This window comes from Balaenoptera musculus, chromosome 18 (genome assembly GCF_009873245.2).
Source record: "Balaenoptera musculus isolate JJ_BM4_2016_0621 chromosome 18, mBalMus1.pri.v3, whole genome shotgun sequence".
NCBI classification, from domain to species: domain Eukaryota; kingdom Metazoa; phylum Chordata; class Mammalia; order Artiodactyla; family Balaenopteridae; genus Balaenoptera; species Balaenoptera musculus.
The window spans coordinates 65,327,106-65,352,242 of NC_045802.1; the positions used below are offsets into that span (position 1 = coordinate 65,327,106).

The 25,137-nt window shown below is 37.0% G+C and overlaps 1 protein-coding gene across 1 annotated transcript in view; it reads left to right on the forward strand.

Moving 5' to 3' along the window:
* DNAJC3 (DnaJ heat shock protein family (Hsp40) member C3) overlaps nucleotides 1–25,137 on the forward strand; it is a 91,831-nt gene that overhangs the window by 21,401 nt on the left and 45,293 nt on the right. Inside the window, exons 3-4 of the mRNA XM_036831484.1 lie at nucleotides 7,423–7,547; nucleotides 9,725–9,799. Of these exons, the coding sequence (XP_036687379.1) occupies nucleotides 7,423–7,547; nucleotides 9,725–9,799 (200 nt within the window). The remainder of the gene's footprint in view (nucleotides 1–7,422; nucleotides 7,548–9,724; nucleotides 9,800–25,137) is intronic.

Here is a 25,137-nt window from a genome sequence, read left to right on the forward strand (position 1 = left end):
TCACGAATTAATTAGAACGTTAAGAGCTGTGGCATATTGTTAACGTCGTTTAAAATGACTGCCTATTTTTTGTTAGCTTCACTGCCATACAAGAATTCTAGAGATGGCTCGTCCCCAAAAATACCCAATAATATATTATTGTCTGCACTGAAAGACGTAAATTAGTAAAGCTAAAACGTGGTAATTTATTTGTGAAATTCAGTAAAGGGAAAAAGTGAGACACTGCTAGTGCCTTCAGAATTCAAATAGCAATGTCATTTTGTTCATCATAATTTGGCAAGTAACAGTGGTTCTCAAATGGTACACTTACCACAATTTGAGGAAGACCTGTGTAGTTTGAGATATTCATCATTTTAGTTTATGTAAAATAACTAACCATAGAAAATAGAGTTTAAATTGTAGTTGACGGGAGTATACAGTAGGTAGTGATGGGGTGATATGGTGTCATGGCCTATTGAGTCTCTTATGAGATGTTTGTTTATCAGAAAAGAACTGTAGATCTTCTATTTCAATTGTCTCATTTACCAAACATCCAATTTAGTATGGCCATATTTACTGCTTCAGGTAACCCAGTGAGTTAGTGAGAGCCTCTTGCTAACAGTGAATTAATTAGTCCAGGTCTCCTGACTTCTAGAGTAATAAGTTATGCAGTTACTCTAGATACTGCAATAGATCAAAGAGCTGTGCTACTGTAAAATGCACAGTAATTTTTTGTGGTAAAATAATCACCCATATTTTAGTACATTGCTTTAAACTGACTGTAAAAAATTCATTAAATGTTTATACTTCCCAACTTCTGAATTTTGTAATGTTCTTTATCTCTTTAACTTTTCCTGTGATTAGAAATTGATGTTAGAGTTTGTAATAGAATTTGGCTAGTGGCACTGGGCATATCAATGACTCATTTTTTATTATAATGTTATAGCTGACATTATTTGTGGCTGTGACACCCTTTTCCCATTTTCATTTTTGAAAAATTACTTGGTTACATTTTGAATATTACTTAGGCATGGTATGTTTGATAATTACATTTTTACACAATAAAAGGTTTATGTATTAAAACTCAATAGCAACACAAATAATTGTAGTACAGATCTATTGGTGATTTGGTTTGAAATTTCTTTGCATCTGGTGTATAAATATTTTTTGGCAGGAGTTTTAAGATTTGGAACTTAAATACTCTTGATCTGTTGGAAACAGTGTGATTTAATGAAGAGTGTTGGTATCACTTTCTAAATAGTCTTCTGAAACAGTTGCATCTATTTCACTATTATGACGTAGTCAGACACAGGTTTTGTTTAGAGATTTTATCATCAGAGAAAACCACAGTGCAGGTGTGAGGATGCCCTGCCTCTCATTTCTACAGCATGGTCTTATGGGGATAAAGAGTCCTAGGGTCTGAAACATTTCTTTGGTAGACCTTACAGAATGTCTTAGGTGTATCTGGCATGAATGAATGTCTAAAGTGGTGGATTAAATGGTGGGCATGAATGAAATGATAGGTTTCTCCAATTGCTTGGTAAGATAACCGGTATCACACTTAACATAATCTGGCTAAGTCAAAAAAAAATCCATGGCTTCATTCATTTGGTACTTAAACATATCGTGGTGCTTCCTCATCGCATTTGAACTTTACTTGTGAAATGGGGATGGACATTACTATTCACATTTACACAAAAGGACTCAGAGTATTCTAGTGACCTTCAAAGGTCACATTCCAGTTCAGAAGATTGTGAACTTCTTAAGGATAAGTACTATCTTATTATTGTTATTACTATTATTATTTTAGTCTCTGGTGGTGCTCAGTAAAAGTTTGAATGAATGAAGGGGTAGAGTTGGGTTCGCTGGGAGCAGAATGAAAAGTTTTCTGTACCTCTGCAGGGGTGGTGTTCACCCCGCTGCCACCATTTACAGAATCATTCGTAATTTGCTTTCTGATGTTTTTCTCCAGATTGTAGTTGTATTTTCTTTATTAGGGCTAATTTTCTCACATTTGAATTGTTTGATAGTTTTAGGATTACACCTTAAATTCATTTCTCATATTCAAATTTTGAATAACTAGTATAACAATTTGACTGACATGTTTTCAAACGAAGTCTAGTGTTTGCAGATGTAGGCTTGCATATAATTTAAATAATAAACTGTATCATATTTGGATGGATAATAGGAAAAGTGATTATTTTCAAGGTTATCAAATCTTGTATTGTGAGAAACTAAGCATGAGTTTCTTAAACCAATTCTTGTTCAGTTGCTACTTCCTGTATAATGATATAGGAATGGACACTAGTTCTGGGAACTGATGGTATTTTAAGATGAAGAGCCAGGGAAGGCTGTTTTGATATTTGCCATTCAAGTGACCCCATACCACTAAGCACATTGATTCTTGATTCATAGGTTGAACCATTGACATCTGATTGCTTATTTTTATAAGTTCAGTGTTATAAGTTGGGGTTCCAATCCCATTTCATATCTTAAAAATACCTAAAAACTGAATAGTAAAATAAGTGAAAGTGAGTGCCCCAGAAATACTTTATATAGACATTTTTTATGTATGTATAATCAAATACTTAATAAAAAGCTTTGTCATACTTAATCTTTGGAGGTTTTTCTACATAGGCTGAAATGGTCAGGTTTTTTCCAAATAGAAGTCCATTGCAGTTTTTGCTGAAGGTGCCTTCTTGATAAAATGCCCAAAGCCAGCAATAAGCATTCTTCTTTTCTTGAAAGAGGGTCATACTGTATTCAAAATAAGCAACACCTGTTTTTGAAAATGCTATTGCTCATCTCGTGGGGGAGATGATCTGAGTGTCCCGGTGAGGCACGTCTCTTTGAGTGCCATGCCCGTGCTGACTTCTCTGCGTCCCTGGCTTATTCCTGGCAGGTCTCCGTGTTGAGTGGACGTGGGAGTGTCCCTTGTTGGAGTTATCAGGAATTTGTTTCCATTTCCTTTCATTTGATTACAAGGTGCTATAGAGACATGAAAAATGAATTCACTCAAGGAATGTATTTTTTTCTAGAGTGAGGTAAGCATATAAATAATTGATATCAGGAGGTAGTGATAAGTGTTAGGTGCTGTGGGAGATATATATTATAGAGTGTTATGGAAACCGAAGTAATGGAAGGTTTATTTTCCATATGTGTAATCAAGTCGTTTGAGCTGTGCCTCAGAGATGGAGTAGGATTTGGACATATGAAGATGTGTGGTGTAAACTCTAGGCCTTAAATCATGTTGTTTCTAGTATTTCTTATTTTTCAATTAGTGTAAATAAGTCATGGAGAACTTAACTTTTTTTTTCTTTTTTTTAATTTTTATTTTATATTGGAGTATAATTGATTAACAATATTGTGTTAGTTTAAGGTGTACAGCAGGGTGATTCAGTTATACATATACATGTATCTCTTCTTTTTCAAATTCTTTTCCCGTTTAGGTTATTACAGAATATTGAGCAGAATTCCCTGTGCTATACAGTAGGTCCTTGTTGGTTATCTATTTTAAATATAGCAGTGTGTACATGTCAATCCCAATCTATCCCTCCCCCTCCCACCCCACTCCTCCCCCCTGGTAACCATAAGTTTGTTCTCTAAGACTGTGAGTCTCTTTCTGTTTTGTAAATAAGTTCATTTGTGTTCTTTTTTTTTTTTTTTAGATTCTTTGTATAAGCAATATCATATATTTGTCTTTCTCTCTCTGACTTAACTTCACTTAGTATGATAATCTCTAGGTCCATCCATGTTGCTGCAAATGGCATTATTTCATCCTTTTTAATGGCTGAGAAATATACCATTGTATATATGTACCACATCTTCTTTATCCATTCATCTGTCGATGGACATTTAGGTTGCTTCCACATCTTGGCTATTGTAAACAGCGCTGCAATGAACGTTGGGGTGCATGTATCCTTTTGAACCATGTTTTTCTCCGGATACATGCCTAGGAGTGGGTAACTTTTTTAAAATTAATGAATATAAAAGTAATCCATGTTCATTGTGAAACATTTTGGAATATGTATATGAACTATATAAAGAAGAAAATCCAATCTCTGCCCACGTAACTACTGTTGACCTGAAGTGAATTTCCTTCTGCTTTCAGACGCAGTCACTGTAAGTTTCATTAATTCTTAGATGTCAGATCATTCTTATGGCCGGTTATGCTGACCAAGTGCCATATATTTTACATTTATTGCACATTCTAAATCAAATATGAACTGAACCAAAAATATTATATATGGCTGGTATGCTGTAAATATAGTTTCTCTGTTTCTTACTCTTTCTTCAAGCTAATTACAATTTTTGTGGGAAATAACCTGTATTTCCCACAAAGTCAGTAGCAAAGGCTACTGACTTTGCTCTTTTTTCCTTACCTTCCAAGGGAAATTGATCAGGGAAGAAAGTTCAGTGATGCTTAGCTGGGAACATATATAGATTTTTTGTTTTTGTTTTAGATTTAAGGAGAAGAAGTCTTATATTGTTAAAATGCCCAATTCTCTTATTTTTTCAAAAATAGTCCTTTTTTTCCCCTGACTGCCTCATTCTTTTACTTTTTTTTATTGTAGTAAAATATACATAACAAAATTTACCATTTTAACCTTTTTTTTTTTTTTTTTTGAGAAAGGAATGGGTTGGATTTGAGGCTGATGCTTTTTTTTTTTAATTAATTAATTTTATTTTTATTTTTGGCTGTGTTGGGTCTTCGTTTCTGTGTGAGGGCTTTCTCTAGTTGTGGCAAGTGGAGGCCACTCTTCATCGCGGTGCACGGGCCTCTCACTATCGCGGCCTCTCTTGTTGCGGAGCATAGGCTCCAGACGCGCAGGCTCAGTAGTTGTGGCTCACGGGCCTAGCTGCTCCGTGGCATGTGGGATCTTCCCAGACCAGGGCTCGAACCCGTGTCCCCTGCATTAGCAGGCAGACTCCCAACCACTGCGCCACCAGGGAAGCACCCATTTTAACCATTTTTAAGCACGTAGTTCAGTGGCATTAAGTGCATTCACATTGTTGTGCAACCATTACCACCATCCATCTCCAGAACTTTTTCATCATCCCAGACTGAAGCTCTATACCCATTAAACAGTTGTTCCCCATTTCTGATCCCTGTCTCTTCTCAGTCCTTCCTTGGCAACCACCATTCTAATTTCTGTCTCTATAAATTTGACTACTCCAGGTACCTCATAGAAGTAGAATTGTACAATATTTGTCTTTTTGTGTCTGGCTTATTTCACTTAGGATAATGTCTTCAGGGTTCATCTGTAATGTAGCATTTATGAGAATTCCATTCCTTTTTTAAGGCTGAATAATATTCCATTGTATGTATATACCACATTTTATTTATCCACTCATCCACCGATGGACATTTAGGTTGTTTCCACCTTTGGGCTATTGTGAATAATGTCACTGTGAATATGGGTGTACAAATGTCAGCTTTCAATTCTTTTTTTTTTAAAGGTTATACTTCATTTATAGTTATAAAATATTGGCTATATTCCTCATATTGTACAATATATCCTTGTAACTTATACCTAATATTTTGTGCCTCTTAATCCCCTATCCCTATATTGCCCCTCCCCTTTTCCCTCCCCCCACTGGTAACCACCAGCTCATTCCCTATATCTGTGAGTCTGCTTCTTTTTTTTGTTATATTCACTAGTTTGTTGTAGTTTTTAGATCTCACATATAAGTGATATCATACAGTATTTGTCGTTTTCCGTCTGACTTATTACACTTACATAATGCCCTCCAAGTCCATCCATGTTGCTATAAATGGCAAAATTTCATTCATTTTTATGGCTAATATCCCATTGTATATATATATATACAGGACATCTTCTTTATGCATTCATCTGCTGATGGACACTTAGGTTGCTTCCATGTCTTGGCAGTCAGCTTTCATTTCTTTTGGATTATGTGTACTCAGAAGTAGAATTGGTGGTTCATAGGGTGATTCTGTGTTCAGTGTGTAAGGAACCTCCGTATTGTGTTTCACAGCAGCCACACCAGTTTACATTCCCTCCAGCAGTGCACACGGGCTCCAGTTTCTCCACGCTCTTACTAATCCTCCCTCCCTCCCTCCCTCCCTTCCTTCCTGCTTTTCTTTCTATCTCCCATTCTCCTTCTTCTTTCCCTTTCTTTTCCTTTTCTTTTTCTCTTTCTTTCTTTCTTTCTTTCTTTCCTTCTTTGCTTTCATTCTCCCTTTCTGTCTTTTTCTCCCCTTTCTTTCTTATCCTAATGGGTATGAAGTGGTATCTCAATGTGGTTTTGATTTGCATTTTCCTAATGATTAGTGATGTTGAGCATCTTTTCATGTGCTTATTGGCCATTTGTGTATCTTCTTTCATATATGGTTTTATAGCCTATTTTCCCTTCCTGCCTTATCTCCCCCCAGCAGTACTTCAGGTAGTTTTCAATGCCATTAACAACTCCTTAAAATCATAATTTTGAATGATTATATACTATCCTGCCATATAGGTTCCCATATTGTAATGTTTTGCAAATGATAAGACCTTCAGGGATAGAACTTGTAGGGAATTTTAGTTGTAAATCTTATGGTAATGAATATCTGTGTGCATAAATATTTATTTTTTTAAGGTACATGACTGGATTTGGTCAAGATCATTTTTAAGAAAAAAAAATATATGTATATATTGCTTTTTAGAAGGATTGTTTGGCAGCATGAGGTTTACTTCTAATTGAATTTACTCCTTCCCCCATTTTGTAGGTGCTGAGCAGAGTAGAGTTAGTTCAAGCACCTAACTCCTCTGTCTGCTTTCCTTCCTTCAGATATTGTTAACGACTCCAGCCTTACTCTCTGGTCTCACTCTCTTTTCCATTCTCCTTTGTCCCATGGTCTGCACCTTTATTTCTTCACTGCCGTTTTAGTTGGAGTTCGGGAGAGAGCAGTTGCACATTCAATATATCAGTTTAAATGGAAGTCTGTAATTTTCTAAAATTCTGTAAGTGCAAAGTCCATATTCTCAATCAGAATTTCACTTAAGAAAATTTCAACAAAGACAAACAGAACTGCAAACAGAATTGGATACTTATAAAAGTTAAGAGTTGAATATAGTTAATATTCTAGACCAAAGGTAGGCAAACTTTTTCCCTAAGGGACCAGATAATAAATGTTTTAGTCTTTGCAGCTGTGTAATGTCTGTTGCATATTTTGCTATTTTTTTGACAACTCTTTAAAAGTGTAAAAAATATTCTTAACTTGAAGTCTGTGGGTTGCTTTTGGCTCAGAGGCTACAGTTTGCTGAGCCCCTGTTCTGGATTTATTTGCAGTGATCTTGCTAGGCAAAATGACCCCATATTGATGAAGAAATTCTTTTCTTAATGCCTTTCCTAGTAGAATTGCAAACTCTAATACTGTTCAGATGGCTTGGTTTTTTGAATAAAGTACTGATAGTTAATATTTATTATTTTAATTTTCAGATGGTGACCCTGATAACTATATTGCTTATTATCGGAGAGCTACTGTCTTCTTAGCTATGGGCAAATCAAAAGCAGCACTTCCCGATTTAACTAAAGTGATTGAATTGAAGATGGATTTCACTGCAGTAAGTTCATCTAAATTTTCTTTAAAGGAAAATTTAAGGAAACTCGGAAGAGGTGATTTGTTTCTTAAGGTGAAGACTGGCATGCTAGGCATAGCTGGAGGTTGTAGAAAGCCACTCTGATGTAGTGGACTGGGCAACAAGAGCAACTCAGTCCCTGGAATCAAAGGCCTGTGTGAAGGAGGCACAGTGGAGTGGGTACATTAGGTGATTTTTAGAAGCTTGGTAGTGATGTTAGCTTTGTGGTTTAGAAAGATATCTGTGTGGAGGATGGAGTGTAGGGCAAGATGTGAGGCTGAGAAATGAGCTGATTAAGAGACTGTTGAACTAAGAGGCTGTCAGGTGACTGATGACAGTTTCAATTAAGGCTGTAGTGGGAAGAATAAAGAAGAGGGGGTAGCTTAATTAAGCAGTGGTTTGTGATGAGAATACGGTGCTGAATTAGACAAGAGTCCTGCCCTGAACCAACACTCAACGCTTCAGAAGTGGAGGAATTTATGGTCTAATAGGATATCTTGACAATTGGCAGGTCACTGTAATAGCTTAAAATAATAGGACCCAATTATATTGTTTCAAAATTAATTTGGTAATTTACTTATTGTTTATGTCCTGCCATAATCCAGAAAGTATTAGAGATGATTGATTAGATATGGGTGAATATTTGGTTTGAAATATTACTATTATTTTAAGATGGGATTCACAAGTGTCAAATTTTTCTTTATTACTTTACCCAGCTAAGCATAACCTTCCACAGAGGTTAAGTAGCTCATTTTCCTAGTATTATAGTACTTATTAGCTAGTCGAAGTGGCTTTAATCTTGCTTTTTATGTGTGTTGATGCATTTTATAGAGGATTAGGGAAATTTTTAAGTACTGTAAAAGTAATATATAAGTTTTAGTAGAATATTGGTGTGGTTTGTGTCTTATGGTAGACATTGATCATCAGAGAGTTGGTATTCTTGGAAGAGATGGGATTATGAGCATTAGAAGAGGAATATCAGAGATGATTGATGGATGTTAAAAGGAAGAGGCATAGTTATTCTGGTTCTAGTGGAGTAAATATGTGCATTAAGAGTTAATTTAAAAAAAAAAAACAAAACTATTTCCAGAGCTTTGATTGGTAAAGTCCCAAATTATAACAACTTTATTATAGTGGTAAAAAGTTATTATGATGGCTTAAAGTACTTTTTAAGTGAGATATAACTCACATATCATCAAATTCACCCTTTTTTTTTTTTAAAGAATGTGACCATTTTTTAATATTTATTTGGTTGCATCAGGTCTTAATTGCGGCTCACCGCCTCCTTAGTTGGGGCACGTGGGTTCCTTAGTTGCGGCAGGCGGGCTCCTTGGTTGCGGCAGGTGGGCTCCTTAGTTGCGGCATGTTAACTCTTAGTTGCGGCATGCATGTGGGATCTAGTTCCCCGACCAGGGATCGAATCCGGGCCCCCTGCATTGGGAGCACGGAATCTTGTCCACTGCGCCACTAGGGAAGTCCCCTTACCCTTTTTTAAAGTGTGCAATTCAGCAGTTTTTAGTATATTCACAAGGTTCTGCAAGCATTGTCATTATCTAGTTCCCGAGCATTTTTATCACCCCCCCCAAAGAAACCCTGTACCCATTAGGAGTCACCTCCCATTTCTGTCCGAGCCCCTGGCACCTTCTGTCTCTATGGATTTGTCTGACTTGGATATTTCATGTAAACGAAATCATACAATATGTTGCCTTTTCAGTCTGACTTCTTTCACTTAGCATAATGTTTTCAAGTTTCATCCATATTGTAGTATGTGTCAGTAGTTCATTCCTTTTTATGGCTGAATGATATTCCATTGTATGGCCATATCACATTTGCTTATTGATTTATTAGTTGATGGGAGTTTGGGTTGTTTCTACTTTTTGGCTATTGCTATGAACATTCATGTCCAAGATTTTGTGAGGACACATGTTTTCATTTTTTTTTTTTTGATATAGTAAAAAGTATATTTAAAGGAAGCATACTTTAACAAAATTTATACACATTCATTGGTTCCAGGAATTATTCTCAGACTGTGAAGTCAAATGGGCATAGGAAAAATTAATATTTCATTAATATTTCATTAGCTTATTTAGTTTTATTCTTTGTGTTTAAAGAAAATTTAGAAATGCATAGTACTCAGTATACTCTTTTTTTTGTTTTTCTAGGCAAGATTACAGAGAGGTCACTTGTTACTCAAACAAGGAAAACTTGATGAAGCAGAAGATGATTTTAAAAAAGTGGTAAGTTAAGTTCAATTTGTATGTGGCTCTGTGAAGATATTTTGAGTGAACATACTGAACTTATTTTTTTATATTAAGACATTTAATAATCATTTTATACCTGAAAGGGAAAATCACTTGATTTGTGTGTGTAAGATTCATAGTTCCTGAATTAATATTTAGTGGCTGGCATCGAAGAATCACTTTAACAGATGGAAGGTAAAGTGTATGGAATAGATAAGTAATCCTAACTCAGTTTATGTAGCTCATGTTCTGCTTTGTCCTCCATAAGAATCTAAATATGTCAGCTGAGCTATTCTAAAAGTTGCCTGAGTGATTTGGGAAACCCTTTATTTGATTTGAAAGGAATAATGAAAGAGATCTTTTTTTTTTTTTTTTTTTTTTTTTTTTAATTTTTTTTTTTTTTTATTCACACACACACACACACACTGTATTTTATTTTTACAAGACATAAATAGACTGACACCAAGCATTGTACATGGATGACCACAACAAAAGCAACAATGATTGCAATTACCAAACATGAAACACACTCATACTATGTCATAATATTGACATTCAGTCCAGTAATCCTCCACTGTAACAGCTCCTTTACTTTGCAGTGAAAATTGATTTGTATATTCTTTGCCTCTGAGTCCTTGTGGGATTTTTTTTTTTTTTTTTTTAAATTCAGACAGAAAGTCACAAAAATTATACTCATCCTCATCAGTTCACTCAGTCCCATGTAATTAATTTTTTTTTTCATCTTGATCTTTTGTTAGCACTTTTATGAGTTCATCAGTTTTTCATTAGAGTTCTGAAAATGCTTATTCATTCAGTTCAGCAGTACAGTCAGTTACCAGAAACCTGTACTTGTCAGAGTCTTTTCCATGAATTTCTTGAAGATGAAACCCTTTTATAGGAACATATTTGCAAAATCATCAGAGTACACCCAGAACTGTCTGTAAATGACAAAAGACTTAAAAATGACCACAGTTAAAGATTTGATGAAAGTTCATAATAATGCAGTTGACAAGAAAATTAGTTATTTCTGAGATATACATTTTAAAGTAATAACTAGGATTATTACTTATAACATTATACCAGAACATATAAGATTTTTAGAAATTTCATGTAATGTCTGAAACATTTATATTAACATATTTCCATACATATTTCCATACAAATACAAATATAAGATTTTTAGAAATTTCATGTAATGTCTGAAACATTTATATTAACATATTTCCATACATATTTCCATACAAATACAAATATAAGATTTTTAGAAATTTCATGTAATGTCTGAAACATTTATATTAACATATTTCCATACAAATAACCCAATGAAAGTTTAGTATTAGTTGTTTTGTTTGTTTTTTTTATACTGCAGGTTCTTATTAGGCATCAGTTTTATACACATCAGTGTATACATGTCAATCCCAATTGCCCAATTCAGCACACCACCATCCCCACCTCACCGCAGTTTTCCCCCCTTGGTGTCCATATGACCATTCTCTACATTTGTGTCTCAACTTCTGCCCTGCAAACTGGCTCATCTGTACCATTTTTCTAGGTTCCGCATACATGCATTAATATACGATATTTGTTTTTCTCTTTCTGACTTACTTCACTCTGTATGACAGTCTCTAGATCCATCCATGTCTCAACAAATGACTCAATTTCGTTCCTTTTTATGGCTGAGTAATATTCCATTGTATATATGTACCACAACTTCTTTATCCATTCGTCTGTTGATGGGCATGTAGGTTGCTTCCATGACCTGGCTATTGTAAATAGTGCTGCAATGAACATTCGGGTGCATGTGTCTTTTTGAATTACGGTTTTCTCTGGGTATATGCCCAGTAGTGGGATTGCTGGGTCATATGGTAATTCTATTTTTAGTTTTTTAAGGAACCTCCATATTGTTCTCCATAGTGGCTGTATCAATTTACATTCCCACCAACAGTGCAAGAGGGTTCCCTTTTCTCCACACCCTCTCCAGCATTTGTTGTTTGTAGATTTTCTGATGATGCCCATTCTAACAGGAGTGAGGTGATACCTCATTGTAGTTTTGATTTGCATTTCTCTAATAATTAGTGATGTTGAGCATCTTTTCATGTGCTTCGTGGCCATCTGTATGTCTTCTTTGGAGAAATGTCTATTTAGGTCTTCTGCCCATTTTTGGATTGGGGTGTTTGTTTCTTTGATATTGAGCTGAATGAGCTGTTTATATATTTTGGAGATTAATCCTTTGTCCGTTGATTCATTTGCAAATATTTTCTCCCATTCTGAGGGTTGTCTTTTCGTCTTGTTTATGGTTTCCTTTGCTGTGCAAAAGCTTTGAAGTTTCATTAGGTCCCATTTGTTTATTTTTGTTTTTATTTCCATTACTCTAGGAGGTGGATCAAAAAAGATCTTGCTGTGATTTATGTCAAAGAGTGTTCTTCCTATGTTTTCCTCTAAGAGTTTTATAGTGTCCAGTCTTATATTTAGGTCTCTAATCCATTTTGAGTTTATTTTTGTGTATGGTGTTAGGGAGTATTCTAATTTCATTCTTTTACATGTAGCTGTCCAGTTTTCCCAGCACCACTTATTGAAGAGACTGTCTTTTCTCCATTGTATATCTTTGCCTCCTTTGTCATAGATTAGTTGACCATAGGTGCGTGGGTTAATCTCTGGGCTTTCTATCTTGTTCCATTGATCTATGTTTCTGTTTTTGTGCCAGTACCATACTGTCTTGATTACTGTAGCTTTGTAGTATAGTCTGAAGTCAGGGAGTCTGATTCCTCCAGCTCCATTTTTTTGCCTCAAGACTGCTTTGGCTATTCGGGGTCTTTTGTGTCTCCATACAAATTTTAAGATGATTTGTTCTAGCTCCGTAAAAAATGCCATTGGTAATTTGATAGGGATTGCATTGAATCTGTAGATTGCTTTGGGTAGTATACTCATTTTCACAATGTTGATTCTTCCAATCCAAGAACATGGTATATCTCTCCATCTGTTGGTATCATCTTTAATTTCTTTCATCAGTGTCTTATAGTTTTCTGCATACAGGTCTTTCGTCTCCCTAGGTAGGTTTATTCCTAGGTATTTTATTCTTTTTGTTGCAATGGTAAATGGGAGTGTTTCCATAATTTCTCTTTCAGATTTTTCATCATTAGTGTATAGGAATGCAAGAGATTTCTGTGCATTAATTTTGTATCCTGCAACTTTACCATATTCATTAATTAGCTCTAGCAGTTTTCTGGTGGCAGTTTTAGGATTCTCTATGTATAGTATCATGTCATCCGCAAACAGTGACAGTTTTACTTCTTCTTTTCCAATTTGTATTCCTTTTATTTCTTTTTCTTCTCTGATTGCCGTGGCTAGGACTTCCAGAACTATGTTGAATAATAGTGGTGAGAGTGGACATCCTTGTCTCGTTCCTGATCTTAGAGGAAATGCTTTCAGTTTTTCACCATTGAGAATGATGTTTGCTGTGGGTTTGTCATATATGGCCTTTATTATGTTGAGGTAGGTTCCCTCTATGCCCACTTTCTGGAGAGTTTTTATCAGAAATGGGTGTTGAATTTTGTCAAAAGCTTTTTCTGCATCTATTGAGATGATCATATGGTTTTTATTCTTCAATTTGTTAATATGGTGTATCACATTGATTGATTTGCGTATATTGAAGAATCCTTGCATCCCTGGGATAAATCCCACTTGATCGTGGTGTATGATCCTTTTAATGTGTTGCTGGATTCTGTTTGCTAGTATTTTGTTGAGGATTTTTGCATCTATATTCATCAGTGATATTGGTCTGTAATTTTCTTTTTTTGTAGTGTCTTTGTCTGGTTTTGGTATCAGGGTGATGGTGGCCTCATAGAATGAGTTTGGGAGTGTTCCTTCCTCTGCAATTTTTTGGAAGAGTTTGAGAAGGATGGGTGTTAGCTCTTCTCTAAATGTTTGATAGAATTCACCTGTGAAGCCATCTGGTCCTGGACTTTTGTTTGTTGGAAGATTTTTAATCACAGTTTCAATTTCATTACTTGTGATTGGTCTGTTCATATTTTCTGTTTCTTCCTGATTCAGTCTGGGAAGGTTATACCTTTCTAAGAATTTGTCCATTTCTTCCAGGTTGTCCATTTTATTGGCATAAAGTTGCTTGTAGTAGTCTCTTAGGATGCTTTGTATTTCTGCGGTGTCTGTTGTAACTTCTCCTTTTTCATTTCTGATTTTATTGATTTGAGTCCTCTCCCTCTTTTTCTTGATGAGTCTGGCTAATGGCTTATCAATTTTGTTTATCTTCTCAAAGAACCAACTTTTAGTTTTATTGATCTTTGCTATTGTTTTCTTTGTTTCTATTTCATTTATTTCTGCTCTGATCTTTATGATTTCTTTCCTTCTGCTAACTTTGGGTTTTGTTTGTTCTTCTTTCTCTAGTTTCTTTAGGTGTAAGGTTAGATTGTTTACTTGAGATTTTTCTTGTTTCTTTAGGTAGGCTTGTATAGCTATAAACTTCCCTCTTAGAACCGCTTTTGCTGCATCCCATAGGTTTTGGGTCGTCGTGTTTTCATTGTCATTTGTCTCTAGGTATTTTTTGATTTCCTCTTTGATTTCTTCAGTGATCTCTTGGTTATTTAGTAACGTATTATTTAGCCTCCATGTGTTTGTCCTTTTTACGTTTTTTTTCCCTGTAATTCATTTCTAATCTCATAGCATTGTGGTCAGAAAAGATGCTTGATATGATTTCAATTTTCTTAAATTTACTGAGGCTTGATTTGTGACCCAAGATGTGATCTATCCTGGAGAATGTTCCGTGCGCACTTGAGAAGAACGTGTAATCTGCTGTTTTTGGATGGAATGTCCTATATATATCAATTAAATCTATCTGGTCTATTGTGTCATTTAAAGCTTCTGTTTCCTTATTTATTTTCATTTTGGATGATCTGTCCATTGGTGTAAGTGAGGTGTTAAAGTCCCCCACTATTATTGTGTTACTGTCGATTTCCTCTTTTAGAGCTGTTAGCAGTTGCCTTATGTATTGAGGTGCTCCTATGTTGGGTGCATATATATTTATAATTGTTATATCTTCTTCTTGGATTGATCCCTGGATCATTATGTAGTGTCCTTCCTTGTCTCTTGTAACATTCTTTATTTTAAAGTCTATTTTATCTGATATGAGTATAGCTACTCCAGCTTTCTTTTGATTTCCATTTGCATGGAATATCTTTTTCCATCCCCTCACTTTCAGTCTGTATGTGTCCCTAGGTCTAAAGTGGGTCTCTTGTAGACAGCATATATATGGGTCTTGTTTTTGTATCCATTCAGCCAGTCTGTGTCTTTTGGTTGGGGCATTTAATCCATTCACGTTTAAGGTAATTATCGATACGTATGTTCCTATGACCATTTTCTTAATTGTTTTGGGTTTGTTTTTGTAGGTCCTTTTCTTCTCTTGTGTTTCCCACTTAGAGAAGTTCCTTTAGCATTTGTTGTAGAGCTGGTTTGGTGGTGCTGAATTCTCTTAGCTTTTGCTTGTCTGCAAAGCTTTTGATTTCTCCATCAAATCTAAATGAGATCCTTGCCGGGTAGAGTAATCTTGGTTGTAGGTTCTTCCCTTTCATCACTTTAAGTATATCATGCCAGTCCCTTCTGGCTTGCAGAGTTTCTGCTGAGAAATCAGCTGTTAACCTTATGGGAGTTCCCTTGTATGTTATTTGTCGTTTTTCTCTTGCTGCTTTCAATAATTTTTCTTTGTCTTTAATTTTTGCCACTTTGATTACTATGTGTCTCGGCGTGTTTCTCCTTGGGTTTATTCTGTATGGGACTCTCTGCGCTTCCTGGACTTGGGTGGCTATTTCCTTTCCCATGTTAGGGAAGTTTTCGACTATAATCTCTTCAAATATTTTCTCTGGTCCTTTCTCTCTCTCTTCTCCTTCTGGGACCCCTATAATGCGAATGTTGTTGCGTTTAATGTTGTCCCAGAGGTCTCTTAGGCTGTCTTCATTTCTTTTCATTCTTTTTTCTTTAGTCTGTTCTGCAGCAGTGAATTCCACCATTCTGTCTTCCAGGTCACTTATCCGTTCTTCTGCCTCAGTTATTCTGCTATTGATTCCTTCTAGTGTAGTTTTCATTTCAGTTATTGTATTGGTCATCTCTGTTTGTTTGTTCTTTAATTCTTCTAGGTCTTTGTTAATCATTTCTTGCATCTTCTCAATCTTTGCCTCCATTCTTATTCCGAGGTCCTGGATCATCTTCACTATCATTATTCTGAATTCTTTTTCTGGAAGGTTGCCTATCTCCACTTCATTTAGTTGTTTTTCTGGGGTTTTTTCTTGTTCCTTCATCTGGTACATAGCCCTCTGCCTTTTCATCTTCTCTATCTTTCTGTAAGTGTGGTTTTTGGTCCACAGGCTGCAGGATCGTAGTTTTTCTTGCTTCTGTTGTCTGCCCTCTGGTGGTTGAGGCTATCTAAGAGGCTTGATGGGAGGCTCTGGTGGTGGGTAGAGCTGACTGTTGCTGTGGCGGTCAGAGCTCAGTAAAACCTTAATCCACTTGGCTGTTGATGGGTGGGGCTGGGTTCCCTCCCTGTTGCTGTGGCGGTCAGAGCTCAGTAAAACCTTAATCCACTTGACTGTTGATGGGTGGGGCTGGGTTCCCTCCCTGTTGGTTGTTTTGCCTGAGGCAACCCAACACTGGAGCCTACCGGTGCTCTTTGGTGGGGTTAATGGCAGACTCTGGGAGGGCTCACGCCAAGGAGAACTTCCCAGAACCTCTGCTGCCAGTGTCCTTATCCCCACGGTGAAACAGAGCCACTACTCGCCTCTGCAGGAGACCCCCCAACACCAGCAGGTAGGTCTGGTTCAGTCTCCCCCAGGGTCACTGTTCCTTCCCCTGGGTCCCGATGCACACATTACTTTGTGTGTGCCCTCCAAGAGTGGGGTCTCTGTTTCCCCCAGTCCTGTCAAAGTCCTGCAGTCAATTCCCACTAGGCTTCAAAGTCTGATTCTCTAGGAATTCCTCCTCCCGTTGCCGGACCCCCAGGTTGGGAAGCCTGACGTGGGGCTCAGAACCTTCACTCCAGTGGGTGGAATTGTGTGGTATAAGTGTTCGCCAGTCTGTGAGTCACCCACCCAGCAGTTATGGGATTTGATTTTACTCTGATTGCGCCCCTCCTACCGTCTCACTGTGGCTTCTCCTCTGTCCTTGGACGTGGGGTATCCTCCTTGGTGAAGTCCAGGGTCTTCTTGTCAATGATTGTCCAGCAGCCAGTGGTGATTCTGGTGCTCTCGCAAGAGGGAGTGAGAGCACGTCCTTCTACTCCGCCATCTTGGTTAATCTCCAATGAAAGAGATCTTAAAAGGAAATTTTGCAGTCACCCACATGGCTACTTTACAAAGTATAAAGTGTTTTGGATTTGTTGGGGGAAGTGTTACAGATTACATGTAATTGAAGGGGTTATATCCTGAAAAAGGATTTGAAGAGAGACAGCTGCATAATGTCTTTATGCCCTCATGGGACTTGTTTTAAGACCTGCTTTTTTGTTCCACATGGATATGATTCTGGAGTGGTCTAGAAAGGGTGTGTCTATGTATATATATATGTATCTCCCATTGTTCATTATTTGCATTTTTGTAGTTTATTAAAATGCTTAGTTACCATGATGATAACCACTATGAAAATAAAACTAAAATTTTTAATGTTTTCATAACCTTTGTCATAAAATTCAGACATATGCAGACAAATCCAGAATACATTAGAAGTTAATTGTATTGAATCAGAAACTATCTCATGGTCTTAATAAAATTCGATGTCATTCTCTGTTTATCTAATCTACCCTGCTACCTGGGAACTTGTTAGAGAGGAGGCTGAAGGACAGGTGATGGGGAGGTAAAGTGCTGGAGTGACCTTTCCCTAGCCCCGGTCCTTTGTACACAGCAAGTGTTGTGTAAAAATTTGTTAAATGGATGAGTGATACAACATAAGAATGTGTTTCCTTCTTTTTAACAGATGCTTAAATCTATTACTTAGAATTCTTTTCCAGTTACAAAGGCTAGAGTAGCCTTTTAGAAATACCACAATTTAGAATAAAGCTTTATCACAAATTAGTCCCTACTGGGTATTGGATATATCCTTTTGGAAAAGTGTGGATATGTCTTGAGTTAATGTCTTTTCTGTCATCAATATTAAAACCTCTCAGAAATAAGAAGGGGACTTTCATGAAACTTTACACTTCTGATTGTCCTCTGACAGTCGTGCTTCTGCTAGTGTGTTGTTAAAACCGCCCTTGCTATTATTGTTATAGGATTCTTCCATGAGAATGTGCATCTGTATTGAATGATATTTTCTTTTTAATTGAAATCTTTATTGAGATAATTGTAGATGCCCATGTAATTGTAATTAATAATACATAGAGGTCCTGTGTACCCTTTACTTAATACCCAGTTTCTTCCAATGATAACATATTTTAAAACTATAGTATGATATTACAGCCAGGATATTGACATTGATATAATCTACCAGTCTATTCAGATTCCTCAGTCTTACTAATATTCATTTCTCTATGTGTATTTAATTCTATACACTTTTTCCCGTATCCATCACCACAGTCAAGATACTGAACAGTCCTCTTGCCACAAGGATCCCTTCTGTTGCCCTTTTATAACCACACCCACTTCCCTCCCATACTGCTTCAGCCCCTCATTCATAACTCCTGGCAACCACTAATTTGTTACTTGTTTTTTAAATTCTGACATTTGAAAAATGTTACATACGTGGTCACAAATGTTATGTAACCTTTTGGAATTTTCTTATTCAGCATAATTCCCTGGAGATTCATGCAGACTGTTGCATATATCACTTAGCTATTTCTTTTAATTGCTGAGTATTGCATGGTATGTGTGTGATGCATTTTATTCACCTGTTCATCAGTTGATAGACATTTGGGTTATTTCCTCTTCTTTCCTGGCAAGGACTCAGTGAATGAAAAGCCATGGACTCTGTTTACTACAGCCCTCCCAACTTTCTTTTCCCCTCTGTAAAAGTGCTCTCCTTCCCTTGCTGTCTGGGGACTTGCACATAGCTTGCCATGGTCGCAGACCCCAAACTGCAGGTCTTTGCTGATCCCAAATAAATACACCTTTGCTGGAGAAATATTTGGCAATCTATTTGTTTTAGGTCAACATTTTGGGATCAGAGAAGACTCCCAGAGGCTCCAGAGCTGGCAAGCAAACAGGTGCATTATCCATAAATGAGCCCATTGTTGCTCACTGCTTTTCTCACTGACCCTGGAATTTGAAGGTACATCTTTCTCGTGGATCCCAGCTCATGCCCTCTTTGCATTTGAAGCTCTCCAGGCTTTATTTGGGATCTATTTTAAGGTTTAGTCTTACTGGTTAAGGCCTTGTTCTGTATGAGAGTACTCATTTGGCATTTTGGTCTGATTTTCAGATCAGACTGTTTTATTGAAGCTGGCTAGCCTTCCGCCCATTCCTTCAGAGACAGGGGCTGTTTCTCCTGAAATTGTACCAGTTTAGCGATTGGCCCATTGCTTTGGAATAGGGGCTGTTCTCTGGAAACTGGATGGAAAAAGCCTTTGGCCTGGCTCTTCCAACACCAAGCTACACCAAGCTATTTCCTTAGAATTGGCTGGTATTAGCTTGCAAGCTGTCTGAATTGAGCTGTTTGAGCTGTTAACTGTTTAAGCTGTTTGAAAATTGTTCCTTTACTCTAGGAAAAAAATCTCTGAGAAATGGGATCCCAATACACAAATATTTTGAGGGCCCCCCCCATGTTTAAAAACTATGGTCCTTCCTCATGTGCATTTCTAACTAAATGGACCAACCTGACCAAAGACCATTTAGAATACCAGTGGCCATTATGGAGAATTTTAAAATCCAGAAATGAAAGGAATGCCTATTTCAGTTGGTATTTTGAGGCTTCCTAATGTCATCAGAAGCCTAAAATTGCTTCTCTGCAAAATAAGATTTTAAGATTAACTGAGGCAGACAAATGATTAAAGAAAAATAAAATGGCTCCTGAAGCCTTAGGCTCTTCTTCCTTGGCTTTGAGGGTCTGTTTATTAAAAATTTTTTTACACTATGCATCGTTTGAAGGCTATTCCTATGGAATGTAGGCACAGGTCTCAAACGTGTGTATATGTTCTGCATGGTGTAGAACATTTGTTGCCATTTGCATTAGAAAGAGTGATAAAACGTCTATTTGCTTGTATATTGATAAAAGCCTTTGGAGAGATATGCAAGAAACTGATAATATCGGTTACCTCTTGGAGGAGAACTGTAAAGTGACCTTGGGAAGTTCTTACCTTCTGAGGACCTCATTTTCCTCATTGTGAAGCATAGAAATTGAATAGATGACATAGTCCAATCTTTATTATTTGGTACCATAAAATGGTTTGAAAAGATAAATTTTATATTATGACTATATTTTATCTTTGCCAGTTAAAGAATTCTTATATTTTATTTTTTGATGATTTGTGAATATAGATGATATATAATTTGTTTTCTTTCTATGTTCTTAAGTGAGCTTTTTGTGGTATTTAAGAGAGTTTACCAGTCGATAAAGTCCATAAAGATTTCATCTTACTAATAACAATATACAGTCAGGTAGCTACATTCAGTTAGAGATTTTACACTGTGGAACAGAAGTTTGAATATGCTTCATCTCTTTTTGGGCTACAATGAGAATTTCATATTTGTTAAGTGTACAGGTTACTCTGCTGCCAGAGGGTCTCCTGTAAACAGGGTCGCCTCAGGTCCGTACTGGTTGTCGTAGTCCTGAAAAGGATCTTAGGTGGTTTAGTTTGTCTTCAAGCTATCAATGACTCCTGTAACCAGTGCCTACAGTCATTTGTTAGTTCAGTGAGTGTTTTAGTGCATATTTGCAAGTCAGAGTGGTAGGTGTTAGAGGGTTGCTGACAAAGAAAACTAGTCTCTTAGGATAGCGTATGATAAGTACTATGATTGACCCTGTGGGAACATACCAATAGGGTTACCTAACTGCGCTGGGAGTTGGGGGTCTGGGGTCGAAAAGGGCTTTCCTAAAGGAGGAAGAGCATGCATTTATGATCTCAGAGTTCATGGGGTCAGGAATTTGGACAGGGTTAGTTGGGTCCTCTGCTCTAGCATCTCTCACAGGCTACAGAGTGCCAGATAGGGCTGTAGTGTTATCTGAAGGCTTAGTTGGTGAAGGAATTGCTTCCAAACTCACTTGGTTGTTGGCAGGATGATTTTTTTTTTTTGAAGGGCATCAGCTTTATTGGTCATTTGTGCTTTGGAAATGTGTGTGAGAGGGAGTCCCCTGAGGAGGGGTTGGGTCTCTGCCTGGTCACTGCTGGTTCCTCTTGAGCTGTTAGACTGACTTTGGTTTCTTCCAAGCTATTGGCCAGAGGCTTCCCTCGATTCTTTCTTACCTGGGCCTCTCCATAAAGCATCTCACTGCTTGGCAGGCTTGCGTCATCAAAGTGAGCAAGTGAGAAGGCAAGAGATTACCAGCAAGAGAGAGAATGCCAGCAAGATAGAAGTCACAGTGTTTTGTACATAATCAGGGAAGTGGCATCCTGTCACCTTTGTCATGTTCTGTTTGTTAAAAGGAGTTACTCTATCCCATACTCTAGGGGAGGGGATGACACAAAAGGCATAAATTCTAGGAGGGGGCCCATCTCAGAAGTCAACCAACCTGCTGTTTTCACTTGAGGTACCGAAATAGGGGTGTATTTAGATTAGAGTAGGGTAGATTAGAGGGCAATTTACCTCTTTCAAGTCCCCATCCCATAGTTACTACAGGGTTTTTGTTTTTTATATAACCATTTTTAAAATTGAAGTATAGTTAATTTACAAAATTATGTTAGTTTCAGGTGTACAGCAAAGGGATTCAGTTATACATGTGTATATCTATTCTTTTTCAGATTATTTGCCATTATAAGTTATTACAAGATATTGAATATAGTTCCCTGTGCTATACAGTAGGTCCTTGTTGTTTATCTGTTTTATGTATAGTAGTGTGTATATGAATACCAAACTCCTAATTTATCCCCCCCCCTCCCACCGCTATCCCCTTTGGTAACCATAAGTTTTCTATGTCTGTGAGTCTATTTCTGTCTTGTAAATAAGTTCATTTGCATCATTTTTTTAGATTCCACATGTAAGTGGTATCATATGATATTTGACTTTCTCTGTCTGACTTCACTTGGTATGATAACCTCTAGGTCCATCCATGTGGCTGCAGATGGCATTATTTCATTCTTTTTATGGCTGAATAATATTCCGTTGTGTGTGTGTGTGTGTGTGTGTGTGTGTGTATGTCTCCACACCACATTTTGTTTTTTTGTTTTTATAAAAATTTTTATTGCAGTATAGTTGCTTTACAGTGTTGTGTTTCTACTGTACAGCAAAGTGAATCAGCTATACATATACATATATCCCCTCTTTTTTGGATTTCCATCCCATTTAGGTCACCACAGAGCATTTAGTACAGTTCCCTGTGCTATACAGTAGGTTCTCATTAGTTATCTATTTTATTTTATTTATTTATTTTTAACATCTTTATTGAAGTATAATTGCTTTACAATGGTTTGTTAGTTTCTGCTGGATAACAAAGTGAATCAGCTATACATATACATACATCCCCATATCTCCTCCCTCTTGCGTCTCCCTCCCACCCTCCCTCTAGGTGGACACAAAGCACCCAGCTATGCGGCTGCTTCCCATTAGCTATCTATTTTACATTTGGTAGTGTATATATGTCCATGCCACTCTCTCTCTTCGTGCCAGCTTACCCTTCCCACTCCCCATGTCCTCAAGTCCATTCTCTATGTTCTGTGTCTTTATTCCTGTCCTGCCCCTAGGTTCTTCAGAATAATTTTTTTTTTTTAAGATTCCATATATATGTGTTAGCATATGGTATTTGTTTTTTCTCTTTCTGACTTACTTCACTCTGTACGACAGTCTCTAGATCCATCCACCTCACTACAAATAACTCAATTTTGTTTCCTTTTATGGCTGAGTAATAGTCCATTGTATATATGTGCCACATCTTCTTTATCCATTCATCTGTAGATGGACACTTAGGTTGCTTCCATGTCCTGGCTATTGTAAGTAGAGCTGCAGTGAACATTGTGGTACATGATTCTTTTTGAATGATGGTTTTCTCAGGGTATATGCCCAGTAGTGGGATTGCTGGGCTGTATGGTAGGTAGTTCTATTTTTAGTTTTTTTTTTTATATATACATTTATTTATTTTTGTTATTATTTTTTAACATCTTTATTGGAGTATAATTGCTTTACAATGGTGTGTTAGTTTCTGCTTTATAACAAAATGAATCAGTTATACATATACATATATCCCCGTATCTCTTCCCTCTTGTGTCTCCTTCCCTCCCACCCTCCCTATCCCACCCCTCTAGGTGGACACAAAGCACTGAGCTGATCTCCCTGTGCTATGCAGCTGCTTCCCACTAGCTATCTATTTTACGTTTGATAGTGTATATATGTCCATGCCACTCTTTCACTTTGTCCCAGCTTACCCTTCCCCCTCCCCATATCCTCAAGTCCATTTTCTAGTAGGTCTGCGTCTTTATTCCCGTCTTGCCCCTAGGTTCTTCATGACCTTTTTTTTTTCTCTTAGATTCCATATATATGTGTTAGCATACGGTATTTGTTTTTCTCTTTCTGACTTACTTCACTCTGTATGACAGTCTCTAGGTCCATCCACCTCACTACAAATAACTCAATTTCCTTTCTTCTTATGGCTCAGTAATATTCCATTGTGTATATGTGCCACATCTTCTTTATCCATTCATCTGTTGATGGACACTAAGGTTGCTTCCATGACCTGGCTGTTGTAAATAGAGCTGCAGTGAACATTGTGGTACATGACTCTTTTTGAATTATGGTTTTCTCAGGGTATATGCCCCGTAGTGGGATTGCTGGGTTGTATGGTGGTTCTATTTTTAGATTTATAAGGAACCTCCATACTGTTCTCCATAGTGACTGTATCAATTTACATTCCCACCAACAGTGCCAGAGGATTCCCTTTTCTCCACACCATCTCCAGCATTTATTGTTTGTAGATTTTTTGATGATGGCCATTCTGACTGGTGTGAGGTGATACCTCATTGTAGTTTTGATTTGCATTTCTCTAATGATTAGTGATGTTGAGCATTCTTTCATGTGTTTGTTGGCAATCTGTGTATCTTCTTTGGAGAAATGTCTGTTTAAGTCTTCTGCCCATTTTTGGATTGGGTTGTTTGTTTTTTTGATATTGAGGTGCATGAGCTGCTTGTAAATTTTGGAGATTAATCCTTTGTCAGTTGCTTCATTTGCAAATATTTTCTCCCATTCTGAAGGTTGTCTTTTGGTCTTGTTTATGGTTTCCTTTGCTGTGCAAAAGCTTTTAAGTTTCATTAGGTACCATTTGTTTATTTTTGTTTTTATTTCCTTTTCTCTAGGAGGTGGGTCAAAAAGGATCTTGCTGTGATTTATGTCATAGAGTGTTCTGCCTATGTTTTCCTCTAAGAGTTTGATAGTGTCTGGCCTTACATTTAGGTCTTTAATCCATTTTGAGTTTATTTTTGTGTATGATGTTAGGGAGTGTTCTAATTTCATTCTTTTACATGTAGCTGTCCAGTTTTCCCAGCACCACTTATTGAAGAGGCTGTCTTTTCTCCATTGTATATTCTTGCCTCCTTTATCAAAGATAAGGTGACCATATGTGCGTGGGTTTATCTCTGGGCTTTCTATCCTGTTCCATTGAGCTATATTTCTGTTTCTGTGCCAGTACCATACTGTCTTGATTAGTGTAGCTTTGTAGTATAGTATGCAGTCTGGGAGCCTGATTCCTCCAGCTCCATTTGTCTTTCTCAAGATTGCTTTGGCTATTCGTGGTCTTTTGTGTTTCCATACAAATTGTGAGATTTTCTGTTCTAGTTCTGTGAAAAATGCCAGTGGTAGTTTGATAGGGATTGCATTGAATCTGTAGATTGCTTTGGGTAGTAGAGTCATTTTCACAATGTTGATTCTTCCAATCCAACAACATGGTATATCTTTCCATCTATTTGTATCATCTTTAATTTCTTTCATCAGTGTCTTATAATTTTCTGCATACAGGTCTTTTGTCTCCTTAGGTAGCTTTATTCCTAGATATTTTATTCTTTTTGTTGCAATGGTAAATGGGAGTGTTTCCTTAATTTCTCTTTCAGATTTTTCATCATTAGTGTATAGGAATGCAAGAGATTTCTGAGCATTAATTTTGTATCCTGCTACTTTCCCAGATTCATTGATTAGCTCTAGTAGTTTTCTGGTAGCATCTTTAGGATTCTCTATGTATAGTATAGTGTCATCTGCAAACAGTGACAGCTT